The following is a 19,229-nucleotide window of genomic DNA, read 5'->3' on the forward strand; positions in this document are numbered from 1 at the left end:
CAGTCTCGGTGAGCTATAGTATTCCCCACTGTATCTGACAAGCCTGTTTTTTGTCGCAGCACTCTCCAAACTATCGAGCTGCAACAAGGTCTGTTACCACCTCATCCCAGCACACTCTTCATGCCAGTCCCTCAGCTGCCTTCTCCTCATCTCGGGCGTGCATTCTCTCTCCTCTTGCTTCTTCCTCTCTCTCTTCTTCCTCGGCTGCTCTCCCTTCATTGGCTCTCGACCCCTTCACAGAACCAGCCACAGCTGCACCTTAGCTACATCGGCCAACGCGCTGCCCCTGAAGCCAACCACAGCTGTATATTATCAATGCTAATTAACCCAGCTTCATTCCTCTACAGTTTTCCAGCACAGTTTAGTGCCTTTCTGAGTCCTGGCTATTTGGTTTCCTTGTCTGGTGGTGGCAAAGAGTTTCAGAGGCCAGCTGCTTTGCAGGACTTTGAATTTCTATACATTGTCTTGTAGTTTCTTACTTTTACTGACCATCCTCTTGAGTCAGGCGATCAGGTGCCTACATTCATCCTATTTACCTTCTTCCTACTGTTAATTACTGTCTTCTGCTTTGTCCAGACCCCTTCTGATTTGTCCTCTTAGAACAGTACATAAAATTTCCAAACCTACCACAGAAGGATTTCTTTCCATGGGTGCCTTTTTAGCAGGAGAGTGAGCTTTGTGAGCAACACAAGCCAATTATATGGCTAGGTAAAGAGCGCTTCTTCACTGGGGCTTCCTGGAAATGGGTTGCCACATCCTGACCTCAACTCCTAACATACTATAACGGGGCATTATTTTGGAAAACTTTTCCGTGCATGGGCTCATAAGTGTTTGTGCATATTGAGAATGCTACCCCGGAAGAACTCTGGGGAAGCATGATATTTTGTTTTTCTACCAGATTAAAGACTGTTATTGTACCACATTCACCCAAGGAGCAAGCAAGAAAATTGCCCCTAAGCAGCAACTTAGTAAATGCCAGTGCAGTAGAATCCACTCATCATTTGCCCCACTTTCTTGGAGGGAAAAGCTATGCTTAAGGGACAGCTCAAATGAAAAAAACCAGTAAAATTATAACCCACAGCCAATAGATAGTGAATAATCTCTCCATCTGTGAGGTACAGTAATCCCTTTGAAAAGCACAGCCATAATCTGCCACATCTGCAGTGACTTTCTGAAAGCAAAAGGAAGAGGAAAGGTATTTGAAGAATTCTTTGTACTACGTCATCGTGAAAGGCTACTGTTGAAAAAGACCTTTGATAGAAATTAGCTGGTGCTGCCCCAGTTCTCAGCTGAGCAGCAGACCTGCAGCAAGCCCGTGAACATCCCGACTCCCTGACAGTGCTGGCCCACAGCCCAGCGTGCCTGCTGCACTGCAACACCCCCCCTTCTCATGAGGATCGCTCTCCCCTCAAGAAGTCATCTCAACAAGGATAAAACAAAAGGACTATTACGAAAGCTGTCAACAAAGGATCCTGGCTACTCTACATCCTTGGTACTGAAGCGTTACCAACACTTACACAGGTTACCAAATTAGGTTTAATTTCCTGGTACAATTCACTGCTTTTTGAAAATGCTGGCTTAAAACCATTCCCCTTCTTCTCCCACCCCACAGGTATGCCTGCCCTCTGCCCAGCCCGCTCCTCTCAGTGGCTGCCAGGTCAGCTCTTCACAAAGCCAGGCAGTGAAGAGGACCAGGAAACTGAGGCAGCTTTAGAAAAACTAGCTTCTCACCACCTCCCCCCCAAAATGTGTTCTCTATTGTTTTTTTCTCTAAAAAGGTGAGCCAAGTTGGTGCCCTGAGCAGGGTGGCAGTATGTGCAGTTGCACAGAACAATGGATGGAGATGCTGCTATGCCTTAAGGGTGCAAGGTAGCAGCAGCAGTAGCTAGAACAGGTATTGCTGTCCAAAAAACTGTATCACAGACCCATGCCTTAATAAAGTAGAGTTTAACACTCCTTTTGCAAAGGTTTTGATGACTAAACAAGTGGCAAGACCAGGTACAAAGACTACTTGTCCTCCTTTGTCATAATGATTGATGATAATGTTAAAGTTAATGGTACTTTATTCACCCATCAAAATATTATCCCCCCCAGGGGGGTACAATGTGGCAAAGATAAATGAGAAAACGAGAAGTCTAGCACTGTATATTTGCTTCTGAAGGCTCCTGATTTATGCTGCACAGGAGGGATGCCTTGCACCGAGCTGATGTGTGGCAGTCATGCATCTGTTCAGTGATTTCAAATAGTTCAAAGACAGCTGCCCACTTCAACAAAAGCACCTGCATGTCCACTAGGAGTATGAAAGGCCACATATATATATATAAAACAAAACTGCATGAAAAATAACTGTTAAGGGTACCGCATCAGGTTTTGTAACAGATTATTTTGTGAACACAGGAGTCTGGGAAAAGCACAATTATTAGGATTTTAAAATACTAGTCATGTTTTTTCACTAGTGATGAGCAATTAGAAACTTCAGAGATTTTAAAGAAGCACAAAGAAGCAACTCATGTTGAATTCCAAAAATCTTTCCCCCATAGTATTGGCATGAAATGAGATTTAAAAGTGAGAAAGAGATTAAGCGTAAATGCAGAATCCTCCACTACCTGAAAAGCACTGATTAGCCGGCTCCTCCCAACACTAACTTTCTTCACTTTCCCATCTCAGGAGATTTGAGGAGTTACGTGAACTTGGACAGTCAGCCTACTGGCATTGACCACCTCCAAGGTTACTCTCACTATAAAGAGAGGTACACTTGCAACACCTATCTTTATATTGCTAGTTATCTCCTGCACTGAGGAGCTAGGTTAATCTAACTGGTGTCAACTCAAAACCGGCTTCTAAACCATGCCCGTAGGTGTACAATAACCCTGGTCAAAGCTGGTAGGGAAACTCAACAAATCCTTATCTACAGTAGTTTCTGCACCTTAGATAAGTGTTGGTTGACTTTTTTTGGACTATAATAACCATGAGAAGGAACAACACAAAAAAGAGAATGAAAGATCTATAAGAGATGCCTAAAGGCAATGAAAAATGCAGTCTGTGTGAACTATTCAAATAGATCCAGTCCTCACTGCTCAGCAGCCAGGAGGCCCATTTATCTTGCATTAGGGTTTTATGGTGTGCTTTTGCCTTGAGCAGGACTTTTGAGCTGTGACTATCTGAACAGGGAAGATTTAAATTTAAAAAAGAGAGTGATTGTAAATGTGTCGTTTAAGTACTTTACAAATGCTATCGCAAAAGGTAATACAATTCAGAAACGGCCTCTTTTCAATTAGTACAGAAGGTAGAAGCCAGGTGAGTCCACTCCAATGTTTTAAAGATGTGGCATAGCTAGTAGGGGAGCATTCCTCCATAAAGCACAGTATGTAAAACATGAGCCCCAGCTTGCCTATCCACCAGTTCACCCATTGCAGTCCTTACTGGCATTGTCCAGGGACATCTCAAACGAGTCAAGTGTAATGTATGCTCTAGTGTGCATAAGATTAGATTTCACAAACCAAAATGTATAAATAAGACTTGTGTTGATTTTTAGTGTCTAAGAGACCTTGTAGGTCTTTCAGCCATTTGCTATGCCCCAAAACTGAGATTATCAGATCTTTTGGGGCACCTCAGAAGTGGCCTTTCAAAATTCCAAGCTTACATCCATATTTTCCACACGCAGTTCACACAGGGCACTTCTTGGAAAGAGTCGGGACTGATCCCTAATTAGCAGTTTCTTATTAACAATGACAATAACAGAAATTACCCCCCAGGAAATAAGTGCTCCATGAAAGAGCATATTTAGTCAGCCCAAACCTGGACACAGAAGGAGCACCTCACTAGGAGGATATATCCTCACTATTTTTATAAAAAAGAATCCCATGTTACATCTGTCATACCATATAAGCCATAAACCTTCAAAATGACTGCAAATCAGGAATTAAAACCGGCACTCACCCTCCGTAACTTCAGTCTGCACTGCTGATGATAAAACTATGCATCAGCGCTAGAAACCATCCCTGTTAAATGTCCCGTTTCATGCCAGAGGGCCAGAACACGTTTTCTCTCCCTAAACCCAGGAGACAGCAGGGTAGTAAATGGTGCTGGGTATAAAGCCAAATACCAAAAGGCATCACAGGAAAAATACATGGGTAGGATCTAGATGCATTGGTCTCACATGCACGATAAAGCTCTGGCTGCTGCAGCAGGCAGTGCTGAGAGCCTGTCACAGCTGGAAGGTATTGGTCCCATGGCCCGATTTCCTCTCCAAGTACCAGTCCCCGCCTTTTGTTTGCTATTTAATAAAGGCATTTCAGTAGTTACCCATCTCAAGTGAAAGACGAGGAGAGGTAATACATCAGTCCTTCTGCTGAACCATCCTAGCAGAGCATTAGCATCTAGAGGATTGAAAAGTCTCAACGTGTGTTACCCTGTTTAACCTCTCTGCTAAAGACACTCTAAGAAGAAATCTGTGATGGGCAGCGCTCAAGAAACCGCAGAATCAGCTCAGAGAGAATTTGCTGCGATGACTACCTGAAAACAGCTAGTGAAGGCACCCCAAAAAACCATGAAGACATCACCTGAAATGTTCCCTATCCTTTGAGATGATTCCTTTTGAACAACAAAAAAAAAAACCAACCAAAAAAACCCAAAAAAAACCCACCACAGCTTTCAGTGAAGGTGGTTGTTCTCTTTCCTCTTCCCCCCCTCCCAAATAAGAGACCAAATCATTACCAACTACTACTGCAGCTGGCATCAGTGAATCTAAACCGCTTTATCCCAGTTAAGCATAAAGGAAATAAGCCGTAGCTTTTGTATAACATTTGTAGAGTGACTCCTAGCATACAATTTTTCTGTGATCTCCACTTTCCATACCCTTACAACTTTCTCAACCTTCTCTTCCATCCCAGGTTATGTGGACGTAAACATAGATGAGCCAAAAAATACCAAATTCTCTCAGATTTCAGAAAAGTTAAATATACTATGTAATTTTACCAAGAAACCCAGGTATGAGAACTTAAATCAAGTGTAGCATGCAGCTGAAGATGTGAATCCGTATCTTCCATTCTTTATATGGTACAACATCACAGATATTTCTCCATTTGTAATTCAGCAACAGCACAAAAATGCAAAGCTAGGCAGCAGACTGTATGTTTGAGGTTGACAGGCCTCTAGCATAAGGTAGCCCCCTTTTCCTATCCCCTTTCCACCCCAAAACCCTCGCTCTTCAAGTCAGGTATGCTGCCTATGTCCTGGAACAGGAACCAAGGATGTGGAAAGCAATTCTGCCGTTCTCCCCAAAGAGCAGTGCTTTGCCCCAGAATCTCTTGCAATGACAACACATCACAGAGTGCACACACCAGCCCCCAAAGGATGCCAGCCTTCCTACAATCCAGATGTGCTCTGTGTCCATGAGCTGGCATGTTTCCCATGTGATGTTCTAGACATTGGAGCAACTTGATTTTCTTATGGCAAGTTGGCGGGGGCGGGGGCGGGAGGGGGGAGCAGAATTCCCCTCCTCTGCCTTCTGATCAATGTGTAAATCTCCAGGTTTGCTGTACCAATGATGAGATTGTGTCACAGGAAGAACAGAACCAGCATGGACTGGGAACAGCACACTGGCTTGCACCAAAGGCCAAGCAACAAAAAAGCAGGACTACCTAAAAAGTCCAAGAGAAACAGGTGATCTGTCTCCTACTCATAGGTACTTACATTTATTGTCAAGGTATATTGTCATACAAACACCATCCCACACACATACACCTGTATATTTAAAATGCTGCTCCTTGTCCACAAGTTTTTTCCCAGGAAAGACTCATCTACTGGGCAGGTATGTACAGACTGCACCATCATCGCTCACTGCCAGGGCTCCTATGAATAAAGTCACACAATTTTTCATATTTATTAAAGCAAATAAATATATAAATCACAGCTCCCATTTTTTTTTTCTGTGATGGACCATAAATTCCTCTGTCATGAATTTATTTATTTGACATCGGCAACCTTGCTATGACTTACATTCTCCCAGCAAGGATCCAGCAGTAACAAATCAGGGGGAGTTCACTTGTTTAGATGAGAAGCAACTTGCCACCACCTCTACCACAAACACCATACTCCTTTAAACTTAAAACGACTAGAAGGCCTCAGCGATCAAGAGAGAACCACCACGCGTTACAGGCAGATCCTAGGTAGGCAGATGAAAAGAGCTCCGTACAGTTTCATTAAAAACAGCAAAGCAACACTTTAATGAAAGTGTTCATTAGAATTGAAAACATTTAATATCCTGGTATGCAGCAATACCAGGGCTACAACTAAAACCTGCTGCAGCCTGTCAGCTTTCTACGCTTAAGTGCAAAGTACATTTCTGCACCCTTGTCAGTGTTAAGCACACGCATCAGTCCTGCACAAAGCCTGTTCCAAGCTTTGGAGACATCAAAGCAGTGCAGTTACCCACCACCACTCCAGCACTGCCTTTCACGCACTAGATGCCCTGTCAGCACAGGGCAAGTTGGGACAGCCTCTGGCACCGCTCAGGAAGAACAGGAGCTTCCTCTGCATGACACAAAAAAGGAGACCTTGGCAGGATGTAACATGGATGCAGACAAGTCCATCTGACCTAGTTCAAATAACAGGAAGGGGTACAGCCTCCTTAACCAATTTAAATCTAATGCATACAACGCTACTGAACATTCCAGACATCTGAAGCAGAGCATTTCTCTGCCCTCTCAAGATACTCTGTAGTAGAAAAGTTGTAGGCAGTGAATTCAGCTATGGCCACCAAGGGTTTGCAGGCTTATGTAGGACCACAGTACCCCAGTCCTAGGAAAGCACCATGCAGATGTGCCGTATACATCATCCTCTCTTGCTGTTACTCTCGGGAGACCATGGTGAAGTTCTTTACCAAAAAGAAGGCTGTGGGAAAGGATCTGACCCATGAAGAGAGAGAGTTGTGTTTAGCAGCGGGCAAGGCTACTGACCCAAAAAGAAATCATAGGGCATGGGAGAAGGAATGAATTTGGGGTGGAGCGCGGTGGGGTATTCTGAGCCTATTACACGTTTTCAATCAAAAGGAAAGGACTCACCAGATGTAGACAAAGGTGGCTTGCAATGAAGAGGTGAAAAATGAAAGGACTGTATTAGAAGTGAGATAGGGAAAGGGATAGACAGAATCAGAGACCAAGGCAGCTACGGGAAGAATTTGTGGTGTGAAGGAACAGGCTAGGGGAAAGGAGCAGTTGAAGCTCATAAGCAGCAAAGTGTGAAGGCTTGCAAGAAGATACTCACCCTTGCAGAGACAGCAAACTGGTAAGTGAATACTATCCACAAGATGATTCTTTGCTTCTATAGTCTTGATGATACGACAACTGATCTACAGATGTCTAAAGCAACAAAACTAGTAATTCCTCTACTGTCCAATCATTGTGTTGAAACATCAACATACACTTCAGAGCAACCTCTATTTTCTCTTGTTCTTGTCTTTTTGCCTTCTTAAGCACATTGGACAAACAACAAATGGCTCAAAAGTGATGAGATCTATTTAAACGAAAAGTCATTAAACATTGGTAGACTGAACAATGCTCCTTGGAACAAGGAGCCATAATTATTTTCCTCCTTTGAATAACTCACAGCAGATAAAGATGAAAGACCTACTACATTTTCAGGAAATTTATTACTACTTACTTAGTGCACAACTTAAGGCATTGAAAATGGCTAGAGTCAGGAAGTTTTAAAGTCTGTGCTCTCAAAAGCAGAACCACTTAAAACTGCCTTTTGCACACTTAGGACTAAAATAAAAGCGCACTCCATGGACTATTGATTTATTTTGGCCAACTGAAACTTTAGAGAACACATCTCATTATAAAATGCTTGTGGATGTTCTAGTTCGTGGTTCATTTACAGATGATTATAGCACTGTTATTTCATACATCAGTGCTTTGTAATAAACAAAAGCTTGCCCTGGAGGGGCTTCAGTTTAATCGACATTTCTTCCAGTTAAGTTCTGTTTGAAGATGGTGAGAAACTGCAGGAACTCCCTCAAGGACAATAGGCTTACAAGGACAGCCTATCAATTTTGTGAAAGCCTACAGGTCAGTTTGCCCATGTGAGGCCAAATGATGAGTTCTCCTCCCAGTAAGAGGATTTGCAAGGCTACAGTGTGTCTCATCATTTACCCGCTTCTTTGAAAACCAGGATTCACAGGGTCATTTCAAATGGCTGAAAGTGACATTTGACAGATGTCACATCAACTCACATTTCACATGAGCTCCCAAACTGACTACCTTTATGCTTCACAAGTTGTTGAGATTATTCTCCCAAAAAAACTTTTAAGATTTTTCACTAATGCCCACATAGTGCAGAGTGCTGCTGTAGATTAGGCAGTTCTCATGCTTTTTAGCTGGTAGAAATCGCCATGGAGAGCTACTGCACAGCTGCAGTGTGTGACTCCTGTTCCAGCGTGTTGGGGTGCCAGGAGTGGTGCCGGCACATGTCATCTGTCCTTAGCACAGCAGGGAGATAATGCCCTGAGAGATTTTACCTAGGGTTATAAACTGCAGTGGGGATGAGTCACAAGGAAAGAGCCACCCTGGCTGACAGGCTCCATGATCTAGGGCAAGACATCTCTCTGTAAAAGTACAGCAAAAAAGACTTGATCACCTTTTGTTAAGTGTTTTTACAGCCTTGGACAAGAGGAATTACATAAATATGAACGATTCACTCTATAATTAACATATGCACTGTCCTTTAAAAGCACTTCACACCACTAAAAGTCTAAAGAGTGCACCTGGACAATTATTTTTACATCACTGTAGGGTTTTAAAATTTTATCTTCTTTAATTTCCAGTGAAAGCACTCCTCCCATATTCATTCACTATTTAATTTTAGTTGCAATCTAAGTGCTATTTCTAAGATGTAATAGATTTGAAAGTTAAGTGGCTCCCTACCACACAACAGCATAAATCATGGAAAAAATAAACCCAACAAAATTGTAAATTCCAAATGACCCAGCTGGAAATCACAGTTCAGAATACAGGACACCCTCACAGGTCTCTGTAGACCCCTGCATTGGAGCCACAGCAAATACCCACATATTTTATGGAGCAACACAAACAGCAGCTTCCAATACAAATCTCAGACAGCAAAGCCCCCAAACTCTTAATTTTCTTACATTATCCAACCACTGTTTGCCAGGTCCAGCAGAGAGAGTTCAGACTGAAATGCAAAAAACTGTAGCAAAAGAAATAATGGGAACTCACACCAAAGTACGAAGCGGTAAGGCTCTTGTTCTTCAAGCCTCTTTGGGAGCTTTCCCAAATTACTCACACGGCTGACGGTTTGCAAGGCAGGGTTGCTCTTTTTTAAACTGTTGGCCTGCCTCAAAGCCCTCTCTAAATGCAGTTTAGTAAGAGTGGATACATGCAGGCCAGCTCCATGATTGCCCAAGTTGCATTACATCCCGAATCAGCTAGCAGTAGCTTTCAAGCAAGTCAGGGGACGAGACGGAGTTTTATTCAAACCTCTCCATGGTTTTTATACCACTATGTGTGTGCACACCCAAAGCGCAACTGAAGGTGAGGGCTGAAAAGGTCTCAAGAGTTTTCCTGTCCAGCTCCCCAGCGATATAAACACAGGTACATGGAAGAGATCATGTACTCAAACTGTATCCTCAACTAGTACCAGCAACAGCAAATGCCTGTCCTGGAACACTTTGTAGCTCCTTCTAAGTGTCTGAAATTGGGCAGCAGAAATTGTGTCCCCAGAAAGCACCATTATACACAGTCACTACATCTGTGCCTTTGATGTATAAGTTTAGTATAATCTCTAGCACCATACAGATGTTTTATATATATTCACAATAACTTGCTTTTGAAAAGCAGGAACAAGTTGAAAGTTTCATAGAAATGCCTTCACCCTATGCATCTAGTTTTCTCATGAGTCCATATCTGCATTCTCACTCTGCTATGGTTGGATTCAAATAGCTTAAACAGCTTCCAGCGATGCCACATCACGTGTTAAGCGTTACACTGAGCAGTCGGAAGCAAAGATGTAAAGAGGAGGAACAGGAGGTGCCACTTGGCTGGAAAATGAGCCAGGAATCAGAAGCCAGTCAGGGAAACAAATTGACTTCTGCTGAAGAGGTGGGTTTTTTATTAAAAGATTAAAAAAAGCAGATTGTCTGGCTGAAAAATGAACAGGTGGTGACTCTACTTAAATTCTGTTTTGAAGCATAGCCCAGGTTCAAGAATGAATAGAAATGATTGCTGAACTGTAAAAACATAGCATCAGCATCAGTTATACCCATCAGAATAACAACTCACTGTGAGTCTTCGCCTTATAGTTACACCGAGACACGGTGATATGAGGAAGTCTGTTGCAGCAGACAGATGTCTATAATGAAAGTCACAGACAACGACAGGTTGTGGCCTGATGCTAAATTTCACCGAGCTGATCTCTGTGAATTCAAATGGGCCTTAAAGGATATCTCTTTCCAAAACTCTTCGTATGGAGTGAGGGATGGCGAGTCGGTGCCTGTGCTTTTCTTCTAACAGGACAATGCTATGGATCTATGGTAAGATCAGCAGTGGGGGAATTTGTGTCAAAGTGATGACCCAAATATTCAAGATGAGATTTAAGTGACCTGCCAAAACCCTCCATCTAAAAAATAGGATTCCCATGCACAAACTGGACTGGCTAGAGGAGATTTTTGTCTTAAAACATCAGTCTGATCAGTTGTGAAATAAGATGCCCAACGCCTTAGCCAGTGGCCACATGATTCACGATCTCAGCAGACAGATACACGGGTTGAGTAAGGGAAGACTGTGCATGATGGACCAGCAGGCACTGAGTCTTTCTAACCACCAAGGGTCACTGTTGATTCACTCAGATGAGGAAGTACTGGGGGGAGAAAGTACTTTTGATTATAATAACAAGAAACTGACTGTCTGAGAAAGCCCTCCAATCCCTAAGGTGCCTGTCAATGCTTGATGCTCTTCTGGGATACTTCCCATGGCAACAGCACTCCTGACTGCAGCTCACAACCACTGAGACAGGGTGCACGCTGGTTGCAACTGCCCTTCAGTTACAAATTTCTCCTCAATCATTTGCATCTCACTCCAAAACAAAGTGTGCTAGCAAGATCCTTAACTTAGACATGCTCACGGACACCGACAGCAACTTGTTGACAGTATCTGACCTGTCATCCCCAAGGCATGTATTAACCATTAGCAAATCTCAACCTGGAATCTCTAAACATTCATCTTTCTTTGTACAGGCTAACAAGGGGTCACAGGACCCTCCTCTCTGTTGCCACAGATAAGGACAATTCCCTATATTTTTTCCTTGGGAATAGCCTCTTCTTGGTTTCTGACTTTTCCTCCTTTTAGGATAGTTCTCAAAGCTCTGTCCACTGGACTAATATCAGCCAGTTTCACTACTCAGCCTTACATTATCTTCCTTCTTGTTCAAAGAACTGCTATCATGTCATCATATCATTTAACAAAGGAGGAAAAGATGATTTTCAGCACCAATTTACTGTATCTCAGGCCCTCTGTCTTCAAATGTCAGGGGGAGAGAACGAACTTCAGTGTTAACGAGACAATGGGCTAACGCACGCAGCAGAGCCCTGCATTACCTGAGAAGGCAGCAGCACATCTTATATACGTGTAGCATCTCAGCTTTTTTTCCTTTTTGAAAAGGAACAGTGTGCAGCCAGAAACCACCCAAATAAGACTAATTTACACACTCTGGAATAATCCAGCTGCTATACTGCAGCTTCGCATCTGCAATTGCATGCTGCAGTCTGCACAGGCTCTGCAAACATTAATTAGGCTTCAGGATATCTCGCGCCTACAAAGACTCCAGCTGCAGTTTGCTCACACCAGGCTGGGGAACTGGGCAGGATGCCCTGCAACAGCAGCTCCAGGTTGAGCCACACACCTGGATATCAACACTGTAAAGGTGAGAGAAGCATGTGGGAGAGCTCCAAGCAATCCCTGCTGTCACTGAGGCAGAGGAAGCAGCACGTGAACCAGGGAAAGGAATCAACCACCAGCCATGGAGAGAGACAGGCAGGTGAATGAAGACAAAAGCATTTTTAAAAAGCTTGTACAGAGCAGAAAGGGTTGCGGGAAAAGCAAACTAAAATTTAAGAATAAAGGGAGGGAGCAGGAAATTGCAACTGGCTGGGCAAAGGCAGGGAAACTGATAAGAAAATACTGTGTTTGATGGGGTCAGGAGAGAAACTTTAGGTTGAAGGTACACAAAAGTTGCTAAGAGATCAAGGGCACAGGGACTGAGGCAGAGCTATAGGAAAAGGGGCCTGACACTGTCTGTAGGGCCACACTGCAAAAAGGCAGGCTTGGAACAAGAATAACCTAGAAAAAGAGGCAAAAGAGGTTGCTCTTGGGAAAACAGGCATATGCACAAATCCTGCGCTCCAGTAAATATCCACCTCCTGAGCGGGGTGAGTCTTACTGCCTCGCTGCTATCAAACTCCTGTGCAACCTGCTGGCAAAGCATCCCAAAAAGAGCACTCAGTTATATAATGATGAACAAGTTACAGAATTTGTGTCTTACACTTCTGTGGATGCGAAGTCACTCATATGGGCCTCCATCTCCACCAGAAGACAAGTGGCTAACTCAGCTGCAGGTAAAGGCAGGCAGTATCAGCTTCTAGGAAACCTGCTGCAGGAATTGGTGTTAGTGCATACGCAGCCACCTGGGAACATTAGTCAATCAGGAAGATTGGCTGGATGAATATTCAAAGCCCAATACTCAGAGGACAGCAGGTAACCCAGCCTCCTTTGCTGTAAATCTTCAGAAGGAGTATGAAGGCAGCAAACTATCTTTAACTCTTCATATTAAATTACACATTCATTAATTACATTAAATATTTCCTGCACGTTTTCGCTATAACTTAACGTCATTCATTTGCATCTCTGTTGAATTAGGGGACAACTTGGTCAGGCACAAAAATCCCATTTACCCAGCAATGGCGTGATAGCTGCTTCACTTGAGATCACCCCTTACGAAAAGGTGTGGCATGTTAACGCTGGGGCTTCAGCCCCTGCCCTCCACACATTCACGTGCTTGCTTAACGCCGAGGCCCTCCATGGCCATTAACAGGGCTGCTCATGGGAGGAAGCCAGACCCACGAGCATGGGCCATATTAAAGCTTAGCTGAGGGGGGGGGGGGGGGGGGGGGGGAAGGATCAGTTCTGGGGAGCCAGGGCCAAGCAACTGCAAGATAAAACAAATACGGAAGTTTACTCTTGAATATCAGTCTCTCATACAGACTCACACCTACAGTGCAAGTGTTGGAACTTCCCTCTCCAGGGGCAGTCAGCCACCACAACTTCGCGTCCCGAAATGGAGCGAGGAGCTGTGGGTCAGCACCTTCCGCTGACCCCTGCTATAGCGTCAGGGCTGCACTGCACACACGTCTGCGGAACTGCTCGGCTGGGATTCAGAATGGCTCAGTAACAAAACAGGGCTTGAAAAGCAACTCTGAGCCTGATGATTAAGCATGTAGACAATAAACGTTCCTTTAGGAAATGACAAAATAAAGTGTGAGCAAGAAAAGTGCAGAGGTTTAATTAATTTGTATCCATTTACTGATGGCAGACTATTCGCACCATGCCAGGAGCCTCCCTTCCATTTAACAGTACAAGAAAGGCAAAGTATTTCTGACCTACTGACAAGGTTGTAGCTGACACCTCAAGCATAGTGGACCTAAGTAAAGAAAGGGAAAATATTACTGTGGTTGTTACCACAAAGACTTGAAAGGCCGTAGTCAGCAGCACAGCAATACTCTGAAACGTATGCTACGGAGGGACTGTCACCATAAAAGTTTCAGCTGTAAATATTGTCTCTGCAGTAGCAGAAAATGTTTTGTGTTCATTGTCCTAATTGAATTTAAAAAAAACCAAACATCAATCAGTCAGACTATATACATATACACACAAGCACGCACACACGTAAATCTTTCATCACTTGGGAATGTTTCCAGCTTTCAATGTCATGTCTTGAATTAACACTGCAGATCATCTCTCTCTCTGACCTACCCCAAAGCTCCAGCAGATTGTGCGGCACTTGTATTAGCACCCACCTGGGATGGACAGAAGGGGAAGGTGGCGAGGGAAAGACAGCAAGGGGCACAGCAAGCTCACAGACCATTTGACTCTCTCACCAGCTGCTGCCACCCAACTTTTGCACAAGACTGAACTAAATTCTGCCTTCACAGTCATACATGCACAACTCAACTTCACTGTGAACGGTTCACATGCACATGAGGACAAAATTGAGTCCAAAGTGATACAGAATGGCTGTGCCAGTCACTGGAAGAAAATGCCCAGCTACACAGTGCTGAAAGCTACATTTGAAAAACACATCGGCCACCCAGACCTAGGTGCTGTCATCCATCCAGTCCCCTACTGTCATGATCAGCTGTTCTGTAACTGGCTGCACCTTGCCGTGAGATGGTTATCAAAACACATCTGAAAACAGAAGATCAATGAAGATACAGAGCGGGCAGCTTCTGCCTCTGCAGCAACATTCATCAGCTGCAGCGCAGAAACGCACACCAATCATTTTGTATAACAGTCACCTTAACAAGGCTTTATCACAGCATCCCTATCTCTTGATGTCAAAAGACACACTGACAACCCAAATATCCTTTATATAGCCACAGAGACATCAGCCTCAGACAATATTTGATTCTGCTAACATTATCTCTTAAGCTTATTTTGGATTTCACAACACATCTACACTAGAAATGCAAATACCTAGCAAGGTTATCAGCCGTCCTGGTGGATGCTACCATGCTGCTTTCTGTGGAGGGACGGGAGGAAGGGAAGAAGTCCCAGAAACAACACTTGCTTTAAGGCTCTGAAGCAGTCAGAAAATCTTTCTGACAAAACCCAGTGAAATGTGCATCTACTTGGAAGAATGAAGGCTTAAGTCCCCACCTCCCAGCGCAGACTACTTATAAAATTATGCCCCAGCATTTATTTGTAGGATTATGGGAGTCCTGAAGCAGGCATTAATGGAAGACTTCTAACTTGGAGAGCAAAAAACAGAGCACAAACAGCATCTCTTTGCTATTCTGTTTCAACATGTCTACATCTTGTCTTTCCTTCTGTAAGATGTTTGTTTCTCCAGGGTAAATCAAACTTCAAGCTCCGTTCAGCTCATGGACCTTCCACAGGATCATCAATAAAGGCTTATGCATAACGAGTCATCTTAACTACTGGATCATGCCTGCTTTAGGACCAGAGTACTACTATACTTATATCCTTAACACACTTCCAGGTCATTAAGGTAAAGAAATTAGGAAGAGCATCTTACTGAAATCCCTGTGAAAACTAGACATAGCGACCATTCATTCAGGGCCCTACGATGCAGACACATGTTCTTTCTAAATAAAAAGATCACCGAATCTGTTCACAAAGGCCTTGTATCAGCCACTGGGAACTGAAAACTCTACGCCATTTAAAGGTAAATGCATCTGAACAAGAGAAATTTGAGAGCAGAAGCTGCTAAGCACAAGCCCCTGTTTCCCCAGCAGAGTGTTGGGTGTTACTTGAGGCCACGCCGACGCACACCAAAGCGGGTAAATGCCTGTGCTTACGGACTGCCTGTCAGAAAAAACTTACTGCTGGTTATCTCCTGGGCCAAATTTGGATTTGGAGAATGACAAAGCAGAAGTGAGCAGTCAATATCCCAGAAGATTTGTGAATGAGAGAGACAGTTATAAGCCCAGATAGACTTGGGGGAGCCATGTAAATGTATTACAAGCACCAAGATTTATATTAATGCCTGGAGCTGACAAGGTCTCTCTTCTTATTTAATTGCCCACTCATGACTAAGTTAAGAGAGTCCACGTGGGACCATGACGTAAAGATGAGTAGCTCTGTCTAGCCTCAACACTGAACGCAATACAACACTAATATAAAGAGCAAATCTCCCAAGCACAGATCACTATATTATCAAGCACTTGCTGACAGCTAAAATAATTCAATTTAGGGTGGAAATATACCTCGCAGTGCACAGACGGACTGGCCTCTGCACACTAATCTGGCAATAATCTTGCTAGGAAATTTGCTACTGAAAACTCTTCCCTTCCTTTTTGATAAATGCAATCTTGTGCTACTTACATTTGTTGAAAATGCTGCTGTAGAGATTCCTGCCCAACTTAAAGCTACAATCACAATAACTCCTATGATTCTCTCCGTTGCCATGTCCTCCCCATTCTCCTGTGTTCTTCATATCCATTTATTGCCTCTGACTTGACTGCAAGCTCTTTAGGGCAAGGCCTCCTGGATAATAAGCCTTTGTGTAATACATTATTGATGTCCATGCGGGCTTCTAGGCACAGCTGTGATACAAATCCTAAATGACAGTGGTAAGACAACTACTGGCATGAGCTTAAAAGCCAAGCTGAGCCCTTTAGAAAAGTCTGGCCTCAGTGATAAATTTAGGTTTTTAAATAACCCATAGTCCCAGAGCATTCGAGTGACTCATCTACACCAATTAATTTATTCTTACAACACCTAGACTAGACAGGGAAATCTAAGCTCCCTCACTTCATGACTTTGGGATACTGAAGGATGTGCAAAGAGAGGGACTTAATGCAAGATCCGCAGCCTTTCATCTTAGCCATGAGATTATGTTTTCTCCCTTTGGGATCGACAGCCTGACTCCTGATCTCAAGTCACCCAACATCATGCTTAACACATCCTCCCAACATTTAAGAAGCAGTATGAACGAGCTGCCTCCAAAGAGCAACATCCCTTCTTAAGCTTATGAAACAAGGTCAATGAAAGTTGGAATAAGCAGGTGTTACCCTCCGCTTTCCAAAAGGGATAACACATTTAAAATGTGTGTTACTTAAATCGTATATGGGTAGGTGTGAGCAAAAACTTCAGATACACAGTATACATGTAATATTGGGAGAGATGGGATCCAAAACATTTATTTTTCATCTTTAAACCATATTAAGTCTCTTCCTGACACTGCAAAAAAAGAAATGAACCTCTCAATTTATCCTCACAGCACAGTATTAAGCAGAAAAGTTTTAGCTCTGCTTTACAGATGAAAAATTGACATATATTGACTTAACTAAACATAAAAGAGTGAAACATCCAACAAATCAAACAGCCCATCTGGCTGAGTACTTTTTGATGCTATGTAACAAGATGAAAAAGCAAATAACCACTGAAACACACATCAGGCAAATGCCTATGTGGGAACAGCCAGGAGCGCTGTGCAAAGGCTGGGCAGCCTTGACCCTCAGCCCTTTGCCCAAGTCTTTGACCTGGGTCCAGCTGCCACTCTCCCATCGACCTGACCCAAGCCTACCATTTTTTCAGTCCTATTTCTGAAAGGACTTATAATGATATTTCCTTTCTCTCTTGCCCATCTAGATGCTAAATTCTTCAACATCACTTACAGCATGTTTGTACGAAACACAGTGAAATGAAATCCCCACCAAGAATGAGGCTATCAAGCTGGGTCATGGCAAGGATGATCATGGCTTCAAAAGCAAAGTGACAGTAGAATCGCCCAGTTCTCACAACTACATCGGTGCATAATTACAGTTTATAGCGTATTTGTGCAGTCCAGGTGTTTGCCCAAACATCTGAGGATTAATTATAAGCACTGCATTAAGACAGCCTCGCCCGCACCCCCATTAAGACCGCATATGAGTGCTATGAAATACTACGGCGCTTTGCAAGAAGGAACTGGCATTTGCAGAGAGCAAGCACGGGTAACGTGCAAGGCATCACTATAATCGGGCATCTCGTAACCGCTGCGGGGCACATTAAGCCATGTCAGTGAAGACACAGCCACAACGATACTGTGATGTGACCTCCAAACCCTGCACTACCTTCAGCCAGCGCCAGCTTAGTTTTGTGCCAATTTTGGATGTAGAACTCATGGCTTGACCTTAATGAAGTTACACGTTAGCTCTGTCGTTTCCTTGAACACAATGAACACCTTGGAAGAGGAAAACGAACTCAAACATAAAACAGAGATCCCCTTTACTGGCAAAATCTATGTGAAAAATAACTCTGGGATAGAAGAGAGCCTCCTCTCTTCTAGAGAGCTTCAGCTGGTACCACAAGACTAAAATGAGTTAAGTCCAGAAAAACACAGACTATAAGAAACAATAGATTGATTGATTACTCCGCATTTGGCCACTAAAGGCATTGAAATGGTTAACCTTGTGTGAACCCAGAAAGTTCCAGAGTGTCTGACTACACAGAAATAATACTCAAAGGAAATTTATTTTTTTAACTATAGTCTAGTGGGCCTGAAAACTGCCATTGCAGAGGACAGCCTCTTTGTAGGGGCTTCGGGCTCTTAAATCTGCCACGATGCTGAGGAAGGGAATGAAACTGGTGGACTTCCGTGGGGGGTTCACTTTCATTTATTTCTAAAACAGATGTCATTCCGGCCTCCTCCCAACTTAATGACATATTGCATTTGGACTCCAAAGTGAAGGCACAAAGCCCAGCAGAATAGGGAAGAGAAAGAAGATATGTAACAGAATTGAGAAACTAGCATTTCAAAGCAAAGCCTAACCAAACGCTGATAAAATCACTTCACCAAGTGCCTCAAAAACAAAGGGCTTCAGCTTACCAGAGAAAGCAAAACCTTGAATCATTCAAATGAAATCCTCAACCGGGCAAAGTTCACTGTGGTTTTGTCAATTATATCAACAGGGTCAGAATTAGCTTTGTTATGTGTTGAAATGCACTAACCTTATTGGGATGCTCTTCATTGTAAGGATTCCAGTTAATACTCTGAAAATCTAATCTGAATTCTGCCTCTGCACATCACAATAATGCAGTTGCAGCAACAACAGAAAAGCACAGTATCTCAGAAACCCACAACTCATCAAAACAAGCGTTTCTGCTGAAATCTTAGGGTTTCATAAAATCAAAACAATGTTGACAATATTAAAATAATATAAATACCGGATACAAGTCATTTCACCCCACAATGTTTCCAGAAGAAAGAGGTGTTTGCTCACTTTTCATTTGTAAATTACTTTCAATTATTTTATTCATTATTTTATCCATTAATTTATCAAGTATCCATACTTTTTCTCTGCATATTACATTTACACTTCTGATGTCAGAATCTAAATGAAATATTTCAGTTTTGAAAACTGAAATAAAAAAAATACAGACTCTAAGTCAAATATCTCCCTATACACACAGGTGAGGCTACGGACTTTTCCTTTG

General features: G+C 43.1%; 1 protein-coding gene across 4 annotated transcripts in view; it reads right to left on the reverse strand.

Moving 5' to 3' along the window:
* The window catches only part of TSPAN4 (tetraspanin 4), a 436,791-nt gene that overhangs the window by 315,329 nt on the left and 102,233 nt on the right, over window positions 1-19,229 (reverse strand). The window contains exon 3 of one of the 4 annotated variants that reach the window (XM_055814221.1): window positions 12,556-12,660. The exons of 2 other annotated variants lie outside the window; for them this stretch is intronic. In XM_055814221.1, the coding sequence (XP_055670196.1) occupies window positions 12,556-12,593 (38 nt within the window). In that variant the 5' untranslated portion in view covers window positions 12,594-12,660. Of the gene's footprint in view, window positions 1-12,555; window positions 12,664-19,229 lie in introns of all 4 variants that reach the window. One more of the 4 variants, XM_055814220.1, reaches the window with a different exon arrangement.

This window comes from Falco peregrinus, chromosome 9, assembly GCF_023634155.1.
Source record: "Falco peregrinus isolate bFalPer1 chromosome 9, bFalPer1.pri, whole genome shotgun sequence".
Taxonomy (NCBI): Eukaryota; Metazoa; Chordata; class Aves; order Falconiformes; family Falconidae; genus Falco; species Falco peregrinus.